The 18,003-nt window shown below is 51.7% G+C and overlaps 2 protein-coding genes and 1 pseudogene across 2 annotated transcripts; 2 read left to right on the top strand and 1 right to left on the bottom strand.

The window, feature by feature from the left end:
* The first annotated feature begins 614 nt into the window (after positions 1–614).
* On the top strand, positions 615–9,707 carry LOC147341038 (medium-wave-sensitive opsin 1). The gene is made up of 6 exons (XM_086389514.1): positions 615–713; positions 1,134–1,430; positions 3,645–3,813; positions 5,178–5,343; positions 6,543–6,782; positions 9,597–9,707. The coding sequence occupies exons 1-6, from the start codon at positions 617–619 to the stop codon at positions 9,705–9,707; spliced, it is 1,080 nt and encodes a 359-aa protein (XP_086245640.1). The 5' UTR covers positions 615–616.
* Positions 9,708–9,963: 256 nt separating this feature from the next.
* Positions 9,964–17,566, bottom strand: TEX28 (testis expressed 28). Its single transcript, XM_086389513.1, has 3 exons — positions 16,827–17,566; positions 10,767–10,902; positions 9,964–10,483 (listed from the first exon to the last, which is right to left on the bottom strand). Exons 1-3 carry the CDS (start codon positions 17,564–17,566, stop codon positions 10,130–10,132), a joined length of 1,230 nt encoding a protein of 409 aa, XP_086245639.1. The 3' UTR covers positions 9,964–10,129.
* Positions 11,437–14,871, top strand: LOC147341037 (small ribosomal subunit protein eS27 pseudogene; annotated as a pseudogene).
* Positions 17,567–18,003: the final 437 nt, after the last annotated feature.

The following is an 18,003-nucleotide window of genomic DNA, read 5'->3' as shown; positions in this document are numbered from 1 at the left end:
GCAGGCATATTCTTTACCAGCTGAGCCACCAGGGAAGCCCAAGAACACTGGCGTGGGTAGCCTATCCCTTCTACAGCAGAGGTCAGAGCTGATAACCATCAGATTTTCCTCACCCATCCAGGTGGCTAATCCCCCAAACCAGCCACCAGGGAACACCACCAGGGTTATGGTAGTCTCTGGTAATCCGTAGTATCCCTCCCCCAGTTTATGGTAGTCTCCAGCGATCCGTGGTATCCCTTCCCTGGGTTATAGTAGTCTCTGGTAATCCACGGTATCCCTCCCCCAGGTTATAATAATCTCTGGTAATCCATGGTATCCCTTGGCTATTGAAACACCACCCCGATCCTTACTTTCATTTTCACACGGCCATCTTCTCCTGAATGCATCTGTGTCCAAATTTTGCATTTTTGTAAGGACACAAGTCCTATTGGACTAGGCCCAGCCTAGCAACGTCATCAAAACTTGATCATCTCTGTACAAACCCTTTCTCTAAATAAGGTCACATTCTGAGGGAGTGGGGGTTATGATTCCCACATGCCTTTTTTTGGAAGGGACACAATCCAATCCATAGCAAAGGCCTTCAATCATTCATTCTTGGGGTACTAACTGTACATGCATGAGACACAGTCCAGTGAGGAAGACAGGACACGCACATGCACAGCTCCGATATGGAGTTAAATCTCAGCTGGGGAATCTGGAAAGGGTCCTGGAAGGTAAGGGCACAGAGCCAGACTGGATGGTATGAACCAGCTGAGGACCCGGGTATGAGGGAGACCATGAGCAAAGATCTGATGACAGAATGATGTGCAGGGCACACAGGCAACAGCACCAGGGTGCCAAGGGGCTTTCAGCGGAGCAGGAGCCAGCCAACCACACTCCAGGAGTGGGTGGGCAACTCAGACCAGGGAGCAATACCTGGCATGGATGATGCTTTGTTAAGTTCAAGGATGCCCATGCAGGTGTTTCCAGCAGGTCGTGGCCTTGGGTCTGAGAGACAGAATTGAGGGAAGGTTGCCTGCAGATGAACAAAGCTAAGGGGAAAGACCAGTTGCAAAGGCGAGGGCAGGTGTGGCCGTACAGGTGATGAAGCAGCTGCCCGAGTCCTCTGCTCACTCTGTACCTCCTGCCTCAAGATCCCTTTGAAGGCCCCAATTACCACATCGCTCCCAGATGGGTGTACCACCTCACCAGCGCCTGGATGGTCTTCGTGGTCATCGCGTCTGTCTTCACTAATGGGCTCGTGCTGGCAGCCACCATGAGGTTCAAGAAGCTCCGCCACCCTCTCAACTGGATCCTGGTCAACTTGGCCATTGCTGACCTGGCAGAGACCATCATCGCCAGCACCATCAGCGTTGTGAACCAGATGTATGGCTACTTTGTGCTGGGCCACCCCTTGTGTGTTGTGGAGGGCTACACTGTCTCCTTGTGTGGTAAGTCACCTGGGGGCCTGGGTTTGGGGGAGACCCAGCCTGCTGCACGTAACGGAGACCGTCATGTGGGCAAAATCACCAGAGGCAGCTGTGGGACGCAGGCTCAGCACATCTTTGAAGGGGGATGGACCTGCTGGGGAAGTTGGGCTGGGACCATTAGAGGTGTCTGCTCTGAAATAGACCTGACCTGGTGACATTCAGTTTGAGACCATATAGCTGGCATGGGCGGAGACAGACAGATCCACATAATCCCAGAACAGGGTGGCACAGGAGGCCTCTGGGCACCCCAAACGAGACTCCCACTCAAATCTGGGACACGTGCCCTTTCAGCTCACCTGTGTCAGTTTTTCCCTGGCAAGGAAGCAATTCCCAGGAGAGCTCCTGAGATATTGAAACTAGATCCTATGTCCCTTTCCCCAGCCCAATCGCTCACTTCTACATGGCTCGTGGCTCTGCTGAGATCTCCATTGGCTGCCAAGCCCCCGTGTTCGTTGCTCTGTGCTGTCGGGCATCTGGATAGTGAGAATATGGTGCCGTCAGTCCTTAGAGGACCGGGACCTGGAGGAGGCCGTGAGGGAGCTGGATGTTGGGTCAGAAGGACGCGAGGGCACTCACGCCAAGTGGGCGAGGAGGGTGGGGTGCCAACAGCTAGGCTGGTTGGGTGGCCGGAGGCTGGGTGGGCAGACAAGGGACGGAGGAGGCCCAGGATGGCAGGCTGAGATGGGGATGAGGGGATCGGAGGGGGAGACCGAGAGGAGGCTCGCCAATAGCTGGGAGGATGTGAGGAAACCAGGGCTGGCTGGCATCCACCACATGCTGAGCACTAGGCAAGGCTGGGGCATGCTGGGAGGCCAGGTCTGCTTGCCAGGGGCCTATGAAGAAGAGGACATGGACCCCTCGGGGGCACACACCCCCAGGAGAGAAGCAAGGGCTGCAGGGTTGCAGCTTGGCATCCACCGAAGATGACAAGGAGTCCAAGGGCCCCAGTGCTCAGCACGTGCACCCTGTCTCCAGGCCTCCAGCCATCAAAGCAGCAAAGGCTCGCAGCTGCCTCCCCCCAGTTTTAAGTCCCATGGCCACCTGCTCACATGCCTGGGTCCTTGGCACCCACATCTATGTTGGGTTTGTCTCACTGCCCTACAGTGATCTCCAATTTGGATTCTCAAGAGATGAGCCATAGAAAGACAATAGGATTAGCGGGGCAGGTGAGAGGGGACCTGGTCAGTGACCTGAGCCACTGGCGGTGTCACCTCTGCTCACTGACCTAACCAAGTTCAAACCCTGTGGACACCATGGGTAGCTCGTGCCAGGGCCCCCGAGTGGCTCCTCCATCCCGTCCATCCCACCTCTGTAACTGCTCAAGGTCTGCTCTCAGGTCACCAGTTTGGGGGGCCATAGAGTCCCAAGGAAGCCAATGATACTGAAATACGGTTATTGAAGTATGAAACATGACTTAATGACACAGTCCCTCATTCAAAGTGTTCATATTAAAAGTAGTTTGTAGAAGTATTCAGGACACCACTCCATGAAAGTATCAACTGTATCTGGCTGGAGAGCCCCTGAAAGGTCAACGTGGTAATGAATATAGTTGTCTTGGCAAATGCCTAGCACCTCTGTAAAGTGACAAGCCACAGGTGCTGCTAACGCTACTGCACTCGTGTTGGGAGTAAGGGAGGCCAAGTGTCCAGCAGACGTTGGTGGAAATGAACACATTGTTGCCCCATCCCAGCTCATGGAGCCCTGAATTCCACACACAGATTGCTGCCAGGTAGGCCGTGCTGAGAGGCCTGGGCTGAGGGCAGGCATGCCCACGGCTGGAGTGTGCCAGTCACCAGACACATCCTGTTTCCTGGCCTTGGCTGGGACAGTGGCACCTCAGTGTGGCCTCAGGGGTGTACGTGGCCATCAGGACTTGCATTGACAGTATCACGAGAAAGGCTGGTGGCCAGATAAAAGAGAGATGAGAAGCGAGGTGGGCCATGAGGCTGAACCAGAGCGGGCAAAGGGAGGCGGCTGCATGCACATCAGGGAAGGAACAGGGGACACAGGTGTTAGAGAAAGAAACTGACCAAGAGACCTGCTCCATGCACCCGAAAACACTTTTTGGAGAATCAGGTTTTGCAGGTAGGTGGGGGGGGGGGCGTGGGGGCGTTCTCCCTCTTGATCTTGTGAAGTGTTGACTCAAAGCCCTCCTATGTCTGCTCTGCCCCAAAGGGATCACCGGTCTCTGGTCCTTGGCCATCATCTCCTGGGAGAGGTGGATGGTGGTCTGCAAGCCCTTTGGCAACGTCAGATTTGATGCCAAGTTGGCCATCACAGGCATCGCCTTCTCCTGGATCTGGGCTGCTGTGTGGACGGCTCCGCCCATCTTTGGTTGGAGTAGGTGAGGAGGCGGGGGTGCCAGGAAGACAATGTGTGTAGAACAGGGCAAGGAGGGTCAAACTCGTCATTCACTTTGAGACCTTGGGGCAAATCACTATCTGTCTCTGGGCCTCTGTGGCCCCAGGAGTGAAGTGGAAGTAGACCTGACTCCTCCTGAGGGCCCTTCAAGCAGGCCAGGTCTGCAGCTGTATGACTCTGCCTGGCTGCCACGTGGGCACAGGCCCTCCAAGCCTCAGCAAAGGTCTGTTTCTCCCAGACAGGAGCAGCTCATGAGAGCTCAGAGAGGAACACTGCAGGCTCAGGCCATGGGCACACTGGATCACTGGGCACACAGAGTCTTACCCATTCTGTCCCAGGCCTCTTTCTTGCACCTGCTAAGGGGCCCCCTTTGCAGAGGCTCCTTGGGTCGCAGCTCACCAGTGTCCTCATCAGGTGGATTCTTTGGGAAAAGACCCGAATTTCCAAGGAAGCGGCTCTGATATTTGAGTGGGCAGGATGGGACAAGGCTGCTGCATTTCTGTCTTCTGGTGCAAGCTGGTGAACAAGTTCTTTCTTCGGGAAGCTTCCATCGTCATGGAGGCGAGGCTCTGTCTGTCACCCTCCTCATACCCCCATGCCCGCAATAGCTGGGATTGTTGAACACATGTTCATGTAATCCTCAGGGGCTCACAGCTGTTCTTAAGGCAAGAGGGTGCCCCACCTCCCCTTTGTAAAAAGAGAATGTGATGGGAATGATGAAAATGTTGTAGAACCAGATTGGTGATGGATGCACAACATCGTGAATGCACCAAACCTCCTAATTATGTGTAAAGAACAAAAGAAAGTAAAGTCACTCAGTCGTGTCCGACTCTTTGTGACCCCATGGACTGTAGCACACCAGGTGCCTCCATCCATGGAATTTTCTAGGCAAGAGTACTGGAGTGGGTTGCCATTTCCTTCTACAGGGGATCTTCCTGACCCAGGGTCTTCCTGACCCTTCCTGAACCTGGGTCTCCCGCATTGAGGGCAAATGCTTTACCGTCTGAGCCACCTATGTGTGTTTTACCACCAAAAAAAAAAAAAAAAAGAGGGGAAAATGAGATCAGAGATGGAGAAGGATTTACAGAAATCCTACCAAAGGCCCTCCTTTGAGGGGTGGTGATGAAAATGTCCTGGAAGCAGACAGGCGGCAGTTGCCCCATACCGTGTATGTCCTAGATGGCCCTGAACTGTTCACTGCAAAAAAAGTCAATTTGGGTAATGTGAATTTCACCACAATAATAATAAAAAAAAAGCCCAACAACCCTCAATCAAGTCATTGGGGTGCCAGGGTGGAGATCCTGGTCCCTGCCCATTTCAGCACGGGCTTCTGGCCCTTTTCTGCAGGTACTGGCCCCACGGCCTGAAGACTTCATGTGGCCCCGATGTGTTCAGCGGCAGCTCCTACCCAGGGGTGCAGTCGTACATGATCGTTCTCATGATCACGTGTTGCTTCATCCCACTCAGCGTCATCATCCTCTGCTACCTGCAAGTGTGGCTGGCCATCCGAGCGGTGAGCGCCTCACCCTCCTGGCTTCCCTCCTGCCTGCTGGATCATGCAGGCAGAGGGGAGCCACAGAGGACCGCACAGTCTGCTCTCTTGCCTCCAAACCAGACGTGAGGCTCCCTTGGCCCTGCCTGTACAGGGTGGGCAGGGATGACCCCCCTCTCTTCGTGGAGGGACCCAGAGCTGACCCCGGGGAGGGGGGTGGGGAGGAAAGCTAGCCACAGACAGCCAGATCCCAAAGTAAAACCTGCAAAGCAAGGGGTGTTTTCAAAAGGCTGCCACCCAAGGGCTCCCTTCAGGGGGCTGTCCAAGGGGTGCATTCACACCCTCCTCCCTGAGAAGCTGGTCCCCTCCCCTGCCACAGGGGTGCAGGAAATCAGAGCAAGGCAGGAGAAGGGCTTCTGAGAACTCTGCACTCCCCCGAGTTGCCCGAAACACCACACAGAAGTCGCGTCTTTGTCAATCAGCTTGGCCTGAAGGTGCCTCCGGGGCCTGGCACGCAGAGTCCGAGGCCTCTGGGGTGGTGACTTTCCTCTACAAAGCAGCTTGTGCCCACAATCGGCTCAGCACAGGCTGTCGCGGCTCTTTGTGGAGGGGAGGCCATCACGGCTGAGATAAGCTCCCCTCCCCCTGCCTTCAGCCTGTGATTTGCTCCCCCTTTTCGCTGCCCACCTCCACCCCCCATTGGCAGTCAGGGGTCAGAAGCAACCTAGCTGACCTCCACGGGTAGCCACACACAACTTGGGCCGGGCGAGTCATGAGCTGTGGAATCCGGGCTACAGGACACACACCCCAGCCATCAATCACCCTTGAGACCTGACCATGGGGCAGGGCGGTGGGGGCGGGGGGACACAATCTGATAGGGGACTAGGGGAGGCTGGAAACAGCCTCATTAGCTCCTTCCCCGCCTCCTGATGGGAACCAAGCGAAGCCAAGTGCATGGCAGGTGTTAGCCAAGTTCCGCTCAAAGCCTCTAAGAGCTCCCACAAGACCAGCCCTGGCCAGGCCAAGCACTCCCTTAGGTGGGAGTACTGGAGTGGGTGGCCATTTCCTTCTCCAGGGGATCTTCCCAACCCAGGGATCGAACCTGGGTCTCCCGCATTGTAGGCAGACACTTTACCATCTGAGCCACCAGGGAAGTCAGCAGCAGGGAATCTCCTGAGATACCCCTCACGGTCCCCAGGATGATTCTCCATCTCCCCCAGGTGGCAAAGCAGCAGAAAGAATCTGAGTCCACCCAGAAGGCGGAGAAGGAGGTAACCCGCATGGTGATGGTGATGATCTTCGCCTACTGTCTCTGCTGGGGGCCCTACACCTTCTTTGCCTGCTTTGCTGCTGCACACCCCGGCTACGCCTTCCACCCTCTGGTGGCTGCCCTGCCAGCCTACTTTGCCAAAAGTGCCACTATCTACAACCCCATTATCTATGTCTTCATGAACCGCCAGGTAAGGCACACAGTTGGCAGAGCAAACTGCAGATAGACCCTGGAAGAGCCCAGTGATGGCTCCCACCAGGAAGTGTGTCTGCAGGAAGCCTGAAAATGACCTCCGGGAAAATAACCCTGGGAGGCTTGGCACCAGTGACCCAGCCCCAGACAGCCGTCCCTCTGGATCCTTTTATGTTCTGGGCCTGACAGTGGGCACTTCCTGCAGGGCACTATGTGTGCATGCCCATCTCAATGGCTGGCCTTAGCTGAGCCTGGAGCTCAGACACCCTAGGATTACCAGAATGCATCTAGCATACAAAGTACCCTGGGCATGTGCGTCTTGATTTCATAGACACAACTCTTCTCGCGAACTTAATCTTTCCATATTCAAACCCCAATTCTGACAAGGACACAGAGGCCCTTCTTGCCTGTGCTGACTTTTGGCCTTCTTAACTTTGTGGGTCAGTCCAGGCAGGACATGCTGTGGTCTTGCCAGATGGCAGCCATCAGAAGCTGGCATATTGAGCCTCAGCACTAAACTGCCCATGACTCCCAGACTTCCTGCAAAATTACAGGTGACCATCATCTCTGAAGGGCCATTTGCCTTATTCTTCCTTGAATCCATCATGTCCACTCCACTAAGGTGTTGAGTAGATGTGATGTGGCTTGATAATCAGAAAGGTCTGCAGGTCAGAATACAACTCTTCCAGGGGCCTCGCATCTCACCATGGTAATGTTTAGGTTATCGAGTATAACCAACACCACTATGGAGTCCCAAGGACTTCACACCAAGAGCAGAGCTCACCCCTCGGCCCCCATTTCCTGTCTTTCCCATGGGTCTCTTCTGAGGTTTAGCTTTAACTTGCAGAATCCTAGGCCATCTTTGTCTTTTCTTGAGCTTTTCCACTCTCCCCTCTGGAACTCTCCCTCTTCTACCGCTGTCTGCATTCCCAGATTCTCCAGGCTTTCAAACTTTGCTTTCACCCTTTCCACACTGTTATCCCTTCCTGTTGCATTCAGAGAGAATTTTCTGGAATGGAGCTCCACAAGGACATGAAATGTTGCTCTTTTGATTCAATGCAGATACCCCAAAGACACATGGGTTCAGCGTGGGTGCTCAGTATGTAGATGCTGAATGCATGGCCAATGGATCCCTCAGCCTCGTCTGCTGGGTCTTCAGCTGAGTCTGTTCTGCTGCTCAGCCCAATTCTGGTGTTACTGACTTCAACAATTATGTTTTTGCTAGAGTTTTGATATTGGAGGTAGTCAAGAACAGGCCCCAAATATATAGGAAATGCCTCTGCTTTGTATTCTCAAAGCATTGTTGTTAACTCAGTCATGAGATATAATCTGGGAAATGCATACATCCCATTAGGGGTTCAGTAGCAAAGAGCAGAGGGCTTCCCTGGTAGCTCAGCTGGTAAAGAATCTGCCTGCAATGTGGGAGACCCCAGTTCAATTCCTGGGTCAGGAAGATCCCCTGGAGAAGGGATAGGCTACCCACTCCAGTATTCTTGGGCTTCCCTGATGGCTCAGACAGTAAAGAATCCGCCTGCAGTGCAGGAGAACTGGGTTCGATTTCTGGATTGGGAAGATCCCCTGAAGGGGCTCATGGCAACCCATTCTAGTATTCTGGCCTGGAGAATCCCCATGGACAGAGGAGCCTGGCGGGCTACAGTCAACGGGGTCGCCAAGAGTCGGACACAAATGAGCGACTAAGCACAGCACAGCACAGATCAGAGTCTTCCTGATGCCAGAAGACTCTTGGTTGAAGAGATGAGGTGGGCTCTTGCCTACCTAATCCTTACCTGGCCCCTTGTTGACAGACCAGAAACAAGACAACAGTCACTTTCCTTTTCACTAGAATGCCTCTGAGACTCTCCCAGACATTGGCTCCTTAGCTGGGATCATCTTTCGTCACTGTATATGTTTCGTGGGGCTGTCATAACAAAGTACCACAAGCTAGGAGTGTTCAAACAACAGAAATCTATTCTCTCTTGGTTTGAGATCGGGGTGTGGGCAGGGTTGGTTCTTTCTCCTAGGTCCTGACAGGTACCCATAACCTCTGGTGTTCCTCGAGTTGGAGATGAGTCCCTGTGATCTCTGCCCTTTACCTTCACATGGTGTTCTTCTGTGTCTGAATCCAAATTGCCTTCTTTTCCTGAGGACATCTGTTATTGGATGAGGCCCCACCCTACTCCAATATGACCTCATGATAATATGCACCTTAATCACATCTCTAAAGACTTATTTCCAAATAAGATCACAGTTACAGGCTCCAAGGATTAGGACTTGAACATATCTTTGTAGGAACACAATTTGGCCCACAGTAGTCACCATCAACTGGTCAATTAGATAACTCAGATAACTGAATAGTCAGGGATAGACTATCCACCTGTGCAAGGAGTAACTGGAGCCTTCCTCCATTCTCCTCGTAGATTCTGAATGTTTAAGCCGTCAGTTCAGTTCAGTTGCTCAGTCCTGTCCTACTCTTTGTGACCCCATGGACTGCAACACACCAGGCCTCCCTGTCCATCACCAACTGCCAGACTTCACTCAAACTCATGTCCATTGAGTTGGTGATGCCATCCAACCATCTCATCACCTGTCGTCCCCTTCTCCTGCCTTCGATCTTTCCCACCATCAGGGTCTTTTCCAATGAGTCAGTTCTTCTCATCAGGTAGCCAAAATATTGGAGTTTCAGCTTCAGGCCTCCTAAGCCATCAAGGTGACACATAAGGACTGCTATCCTCACAGGGCCCCTCCGTTGCATTTAGCCTAGCACACTGGCCCTACCTGCTCTGCTATTCAATAACCCTTTCTGTCCTGCCAGTTTCGAAACTGCATCTTGCAACTTTTTGGGAAGAAGGTGGACGACAGCTCTGAACTCTCCAGTGTTTCCAAAACAGAGGCGTCATCTGTTTCTTCGGTGTCACCTGCATGAGTCTCTGCCAGCCCCGAAAATGAAAATGCCTGCCTCTCACCTGAAAATGGAAAATGGAACCTGTCCCCACCTCCAGGGCTTTGGCCCCCATCCACCCCACCTCCCCACCCTTGCTTCTCCATCCCTGTGAAATAATCGTAGTTTCTCTTTGCCAAAAACAACCATGTCACAGGGGCTGCCACGGCCATTTGGGGGCAACCGAGCCTCTGGGCATTGGGTCACTGGGTCACGGGAGGGCACGCAGGGTAGAGAAGGGTGCAGTACTCCAGAGATGTTCATCTTTTATAAGCCTCCTGTCTGCAGGTGGGAAAGAGAAGTGTGAAGCAGGTGGGCATCACCGGGCTGCCAGGGATGAACCAGGAAAGGCAGAGCTGAGCAGTGGCCATCTGGAGAGGTGGGAGGAGCTAGCAAAGCCAGGCCCTTTAAGGCCCCTTGGGTGGAGGCCGAGAGGCCCTGGCAAACCATCTCCACCTGGAGGGGACCCAGGCCTGCCACTCTGGGGCAGAGATGGCGTGCCACTTCTGCCAGGCCAGGGTGCTGAGCCCAAGGAGCAGGAGCATGGTGCATGTGTGCAGGCGCAAGTGCAGCAGCAGGGGGCAGGCACAAGTGCCGGACAGCAGGACCAGGAGCACCGTGGCCAGCGTCAGCAGCAGGCTCGTCAAGTGGCACAGGATGTCCTGGGGCCAGCTCTGTGGGCGTTCTGTCAGCCCCAGCTGAGTCACCTGCTGCAGAGCCTTGAGCTTGCCCATGCGATTCTTGAAGGTATCCATGACCTCCTGCAGGAGGAAGACCATGAAGCTGGGACCCTGCGTCCCTGCTGCCCAGGAGCCAGAGAGTCGCAGATTGTGCCCAAGTTCCCAGATTGGCTAAGCCGGCCCCGGCCCCAGGAGAGGGCAGCGTGATCATAAAGACCAGGCGCTGCAGGGCACAGTGCCAGGCACGATCCCTTCCCTGGGCTCCGGGGGTGTCAGAGCAGACTCCCTCATCTTCTGCTGGCCTGGTCCCTATCACCACCTCCTTATCAGCCATTTCTCACAAAGGTCCCCCAGGGCTGCTCACCCAGATCTCCTTGGCTCTCTCACAGGACAGGTAGACGATTCTCTCCTTGGTGCAGGCCAGGTTCTGTTTGAGGTGGTAAATCTCGTCCACGTGCCCCTGTAGGTGCCCATTCACCTGTCCTTCCAGCAGCACTTGTCTTGGGAGCAAAAGACAGTGACAGGCCCTGAGCAACCCTGCTCAAAGCCACACTAGATGTGGCTTCAGAACACGCCTTCCTCCTCTCTCCTCAAGCTGCAGTCGAACCCTGACTCCTCCTCCAGGTCGGTCTCAGAACACCCCAGATGCACATCAGCCAGCCACACACACATACACACACACCAATATTCATGAATCTTTTATATATATAGTTACTCTTTTGTAATGGCTTTACAAAAATAGCAATATATGAGAAGTAGAAATAGAGATCTAAACTGCCTGTGTATGCCATTAAATTCCATATATATATATATATATATATATATATATATATATATATACACACACCCCCACCCCAGTGTTTCGTGTGCAGTAGCTCTTCCCTAAAAATCATCTGTTGATTATCAGGATGGAACAGTCTCAAAACTCCACATAACTGTATGACTCCATGGGTAGGAAATGTCCAGCATAAGCCAATCCGTAAAGACAGAGGAGGCTGGGGGAGGGAGGAGATGGGGAGTGACTGCTAGCGGGGATGGAGCTTCTGCTGGGAGGGGTGACAGGGCCCCGGACTGAGACAGTGGCGACTATGGCGCGGCTTTGTGAATGTGAGAAAAACAGTTTAAATGGGTGAATTGTATGGGATGTCAATTATATCTCAATAAAGCTGTTATTAAAACAGAAACCAAAATTGGATTGTGGTAACGGTTACACTGCTGCTGCTGCTAAGTCGCTTCAGTTGTGTCCGACTCTGTGCGACCCCATAGACGGCAGCTCACCAGGCTGCCCCGTCCCTGGGATTCTCCAGGCAAGAACACTGGAGTGGGTTGCCATTTCAACTAAGTAAATTTACTAAAGCTCATTGAAACATACGGTTAAAATGGTACATTTTATGGCATGTAAGTAATATCTCAGTAGACCTATCAAAAAAAAAACCACACAACATCACTACCTGTTGTTTACAGCCACATATTTAAGTAGCAAAAGTCTAAAAATATGTCTGGAAAAGCTAAGCGCCTAACAAGGATAGCAAGTGGGCAGAAGGGGGGAAGGTGAAGGGGAGAGTTTCAAGCAACTCATCTTTTAAGCTTTTATTTCTTAAATAAAATTTGAATATGTTAAGATTTGAGAAAGCTGGGGGTGGACAGATAACCTTGACCAAGTTATTCTCTGCTTTCCCTGGGTTTAGAATATTTCATGATGTCAAAAAACACTTTGAGGTCCCTCATTTGGGCACCAGCAAGGATGGGCCGGAAAGACACAGGCCAGGCAGCTTCCAGCTCTTTAAGGAAAACTGAGGAAGGCCTGACCAGAGCCAGGGTGACAATGCTGGATACCAGCGGGGGCCTGGAGTCCTGCAGAGAAGCAGAGGCAGGGATAGGAACTGGGAAGTGAGAAGTTCAGTTAGGTCCTGTTCAGGGACTTGACTGGCACGCCGTGGAGATGGTCCCCAGGCAGCTGAGAAGCTGAGACACTCATTTGTGGAAGCCAGTTCATCAAGAGTCAGTTCATGATGGTATTTCAAGGAATAGTCCATCAATCTCTGCCCTGTTCCCTGTTGACAAGAGATTGGTCTGACAACCTGACTAAGACTACCACCACAGAGAAGGGGAGAGAGTGGGGTGTCCACCCTGAAAGCAGATTCCCCCATGTCTGTCCTTCCATTCACATATGGGATGGAGCTGCAAGGACATTCAAGATATCTACCAGGTTCAAGTATATATTCATGAACATGTTCTTCATGAAGACAAAATTAGCAAGCAGATTCTTCATTAATGTATTTCTAAGAACAAATGACTATACTCTTACACACATTCTTGCAGAGACTGTTGAATAAGACAATATTAACATGTAAGGCTGTTCCCTCCATCTCCCCTTATCAGTGGGGCCACAGCAAGATCCTAGCTTGTGACACATCCCTCCCTTGGTCAAGGACTCCTCTCTGTCTGGCTCCTACAGCCACGGAGGTAGAAGCACCACCGTGCAAAATGCTCTTATGAGGGCAAAATGATGGTCAATCAAAACGCCCCTCAAATTCTTCCAAAGCTGTTAAGGCCACCCTGTCTGATAAAAATGGCCTCATACATCATTGCTGCTGCAGAAAAGTATATTCTTGTTCATAGCTGAGGATGGGCTTTGACAAACTGAGCTAGAACCTAACAGCCTGAAACATAGAGAAGTCTGAGATGGAGAGACTGAGGTGGGAAGGATGAAGCGGGCCAGATGGGGTAACCTGGTAGAGACAGAGCAACTCCTCCAAGCTCACGTGGTATATCACACACATCCTTAGAAGTGGAGGCAGCAGCAATGGTCACACACAGAGGAAAAGGGCATGTGAAGACAGAGCACAGGGAAGGGGAAGGTGCTGGCCTGGAAGACTGCAGTGACAAGGCCACAAGCTAAGGAAGCCAGCAGCCCCCGGAAGCTGGGAGAGGCTAGGAACAGATTTGCCCTTCCAGAAGGGATGCAGCCCTACCCACACGCTGACTTTGACTTCACTGTGCTGACCTCCAGAACTGAGAGAATCCATCTCTGTTGTTTGAAGCCACTAAGTTTGAGATACTTTGTTAGGACGGCCAGACGAAAGCCCTCCAACTGCATCTGGTGGGGAGAGAACAGGGACGCGGCTAAACAGCCCACCACACATGGCATGGCCTCCTACAACAGAGAATCACCTGGTCAAAAATGCCAGTAGTTTTGAGGTTGAAAAAAAAACTGCACTTTGGTGACACCATCTAGAGTTCCCTTCCACTAGGTGACACCTGAGTTTAGGAGCCTGAAACTTCTAAGACTGACCATACCACCAAATATTGGCAAGAGTGTGCAGCAACTCAAAGTCTCACAGACTCCTAATGGGAGTGTAAAATGGTACAATCATGCAGGAGACCTGGGTTGGGAAGGTTGATTCCTGGTTGGGAAGATCTTCTGGAGGAGGGCATGGCAACCCACTCTAGTATCCTTGCCTAGAGAATCCCATGGACAGAGGAGCCTGGAGGGCTACAGTCCATGGGGTTGCCAAGAGTTGGACATGACTGAGCGACTAAGCACAGCACATGCTGGAAAAGTTTCTTTAGATGTTGATTTGGCAATTTCACATACAAAAGCATATGTTCACAAAAAGACACGCATAGTGTTCACAGTAGCTCTACTCCTCACAGCCCCAACTGGTAGCAAATGAATGGGTCAATGCACTGCATTCACATCACAGAGCACTGCTGAACAAGAAGGAATGAGCCACTCCTGTGTGCAATGTGGATAAATCTCAAAATCATTACATTACGTGAAAGAAGACACAAAGTCTGATATAACATATGCTTCCATTTACATGAAATGTACCAGAACAGACAAATCCAGAGAGATGGAAAACAGATTGGTGGTTACCAGGGGCTGAGGGAAGGCAAATGGGGAGTGGCAGTGTCTCTTTCCAGAGTGATGAAAACGTTGCTGCTGCTGCTGCTGCTGCTGCTGCTGCTAAGTCGCTTCAGTCATGTTCAACTCTGTGCGACCCCATAGACGGCAGCCCACCAGGCTCCCCCGTCCCTGGGATTTTCCAGGCAAGAGTACTGGAGTGGGGTGCCATTGCCTTCTCCGATGAAAACGTTGGGGAACTATTATTGATAGATGTACTTTTCATTGCACAATACCGTGAATGCACTGAATGCCATTGTACACTTTAAAATCAGCAATTTAAGCCTTTCCAGCAGTAACAACCTCCCTATGAGAACATGCCTCTTAAAAGGATCTCCCTCATCTCTCTCCAGAAGACAATAGGAAACACAAGAAGAAGCATCTGGTGCAGAGCCTCAATTCCTATTTCATGGATGTGAAATGCCCAGGGTGTTATAAAATCATCACTGTCTTTAGCCATGCACAAACGGTAGTTTTGTGTGTTGGCTGCTCTACTGTCTTCCGCCAGCTTACAGGAGGAAAAGCCAGGCTTACAGAAGGCTACTCCTGCAGACGGAAGTAGCACTAAAAGTAACCTGTATCAAGAAGAATGGGAAACCATCCCCATAAACATGTTTTGGATAAAAAAATAAAATAAAATTAATAACTTTATGTTTTGTCAATTTTGTCTCAATTGAAAAATAAAATAGCCCTCTTGAAAGCAAATACATATAACCTGTGAGAAGTGTCACAGAACTCTCCAGTTTGAAACCTCAGTCTGTGACATACCAGAGAAGACGTGACAATTGCAGGGGCCTGGGTAGTGCCCAGCTGTGGACACCGGGTGACACTTCATTGAGCTGAACATATGCCCTTGTGCCTGAGACTCTGTTTCCCCATCTGTAAAGTGGGCGCTGAATGGTACAGGTGATCAATGCTACACGCTCCCTGTTGTCACTATGACTGCGTTGTCTTCTTCAGCCCATTCACCATTTCTCTCAAGAAATCTGAGTCCTATGGACCTGCTTTTTTGTTTTTAATGTATACTAATCAAGGTAGGCTAACTGCTATAGCCAATGACCAGAACATCTTGGTGGCTGAAGACGATGCCAGTTTATTTCACAGTTCACTCGTGGTGGTGTTGGTATGAGGAAGGTGCTGACTTAGAAGCGCAACCTTGCACAATTCCCACAGAGTTTTGTGAGGAGGTAGTTTGCTCTGCTCCCCAGTACAGCTGGCAGACACTAATATGCTGTGGGTTAAGAACTTTCTAGAGCACCACAGTCCCATTGGCCTAGGCAGTATGGAAACATACAAGGAAATGCACAACTGTCCTGAGTTCTGGTCTTGCTTTACATAAATCCAACCTTGAAAAGAGGACTATAAAGAAGGCTGAGCACCGAAGAATTGATGCTTTTGAACTGTGGTGCTGGAGAAGACTCTTGAGAGTCCCTTGGACTGCAAGGAGATCCAACCAGTCCATCCTAAAAGAGATCAGTCCTAAATATTCACTGGAAGGACTGATGATGAACCTGAAGCTCCAATACTTTGGCCACCTGATGCCAAGAACTGACTCATTGGAAAAGACCCTGATGCTGGGAAAGATTGAAGGCAGGAGGAGAAGGGGACGACAGAGGATGAGATGGTTGGATGACGTCACCAACTAGATGGACTTGAGTTTGAGCAAGCTCCAGGAGATGCTGAAGGACAGGGAAGCCTGGTGTGCTGCAGTTCATGGAGTTGCAAAGAGTTGGATGCAACAGCGATGGAACAACTACAATAACCTTGAAAAAGTCACCCCCCAAAAAAACCTGAATTGTGACTGGCTGCCTTACTTGACAGCAGGTTGCCCCTTCATACTCCTTTAACTGCCCTTCAGGGATTGGTCCAGCAGTGTCAGTGCAGGTAGGATTTCCCTATGCAAACAGAGGATGACTGCAGGGCTCAGAGGAGGGAGCTTGGCACCTATGAGGGTGGCTAGCACCCCAAGAAGGGCTCAGTAGAAATGGGGATGTCCTTGAGAGATTGAGTTTGCCTTTTTTTTCCTATTAGTGGACCCTAGTCTGGTCTTGAAAGTAAAAGTGAAAGTGTCAAGTTGCTCAGTCGTATTGGACTCTGTGACCCCATGGACTGTAGCCCATCAGGTCGTCTGTCCATGGGATTTCCCAGGCAAGAATACTGGAGTGGTTTGCCGTGCCCTTCTCCAGGGGATCTTCCCAAACCCAGGGATCAAACCCAGGTCACCCATATTGCAGGCCGTTTCTTTACTGTCTGAGCCACCAGGGAAGCCTCTTGGATGAATAAAATCAACCCACCGCACCAGGGGCTGAGGAGGAGAGAAAGCATTCCCTGGAAGGCAGTAATTTTTAGAACATATCACCCACGTGGGAGCTTATGCCTCAACTTAGCCATGAGCCCAGTTGATGGGGTCAGGGCAGACAAGGCAATTCCACTCATGTATCATCTGCCACTCCAAGAGGAACACTGATACCACCCCCGCCCTCCCCAGAGCCCAGGTGGCCAGGAGCTCCGCCTCACCTGGACTTTTCCTTCTGAAGGGACTCCAGCAATGCTTGCAGGTCAGTCAGATACTGCTCCCTGAGGCTCTGGTAGGACCCCTGCAGGCTCAAGTGGACCATCTTCACCTCTCTCAGCTCCTCCTTCATCTTCTGCCCCAGCAGGGCTCGTGGCTGGGCCCCACACTTGCTCTCCAAGGACCTCTGCTGCTGGCAGGCTGGGAAATGAGCCTGGAGAGGGACGTGTCTGATAACAGTGGACAGGTCGCTGGATGAGCAGTCTTCTCCACCTGGCCAGGGGGGCTCTGTACACAGAACCTTTTCACGGGGCTGCTTGCAGTTGTTGTCCAGGCTGCTTTTGGTCCCCAGCACTAAGTCCTTGGGCCTGCAGCCCTCCTCTAGCTCCTGCAGCTGCTGATGACACTGGCGGAGCCTTCGCTCAATCTGGGCGATGGTGGCAGAGGTTCGCTGGTTCACCTTCTCAAAGGCTTGCCGGATGTGGGGGGCCTGGTGCCGGTCGGCCTTGGATACCAGTTTGAGGTAGCCCACTGTGTTCTCATCGCGGCTGGCCTTCTCCACCCTCAGCTGCTCTGAGAGGTAGAGGATACAGTGCTTGATGCTGTCCTGTATGTTCCGGGTCAGCTCCCCATCTGAAAGGCTGGAGTGGCCACTGGGGCCATCCTCGCTGGATGACAGGGATCTGCAGGAGGGGACACTGGAGGAGAGGATGGTAGTTGGGCCCTTGGTGTATTCTGTCTGCATTGGGAGATAAGAATCACAAAACGGGTACTTCCATAAGAGGCAAACAATTGGAGAATCAGACTCATTGCTCCACCCTAAACAATACTTCCAGGTGTGAGCAGGTATTTACATGCCCTACATGCACTTCCATGTACATGCCTTCCATGTACTTACATGTGCAAAAACATGTGTGAGTACATGCAACACAGACTGGACATGCTTTATGGGCATGGCATACCTCACTGTGATCTCCAGGTGGCTAGCACACCCTCCACATCTGCCCTGTCTGTTCCTGAACTTCTCTTCAAAGATTTACCAGCTGTGAATCTCATTTTATAGAGAACTGTTATTGTGAAGCATGGAATAAACTCATTTCCCTCAACTCATACAGCTTGCTATATTGCTACTGCCAGGTGGACAGAAGGGAGAGGCATGGAGATTTGCAGCCTAACAGGTTG

This window comes from Bos grunniens, chromosome X, assembly GCF_055505025.1.
Source record: "Bos grunniens cultivar Pamir isolate PY7600 chromosome X, Bosgru_T2T1.0, whole genome shotgun sequence".
NCBI lineage: Eukaryota > Metazoa > Chordata > Mammalia > Artiodactyla > Bovidae > Bos > Bos grunniens.
The sequence above is the reverse complement of the archived record's forward strand: the minus strand, read 5'-3'. Positions and strand labels throughout refer to the sequence as shown.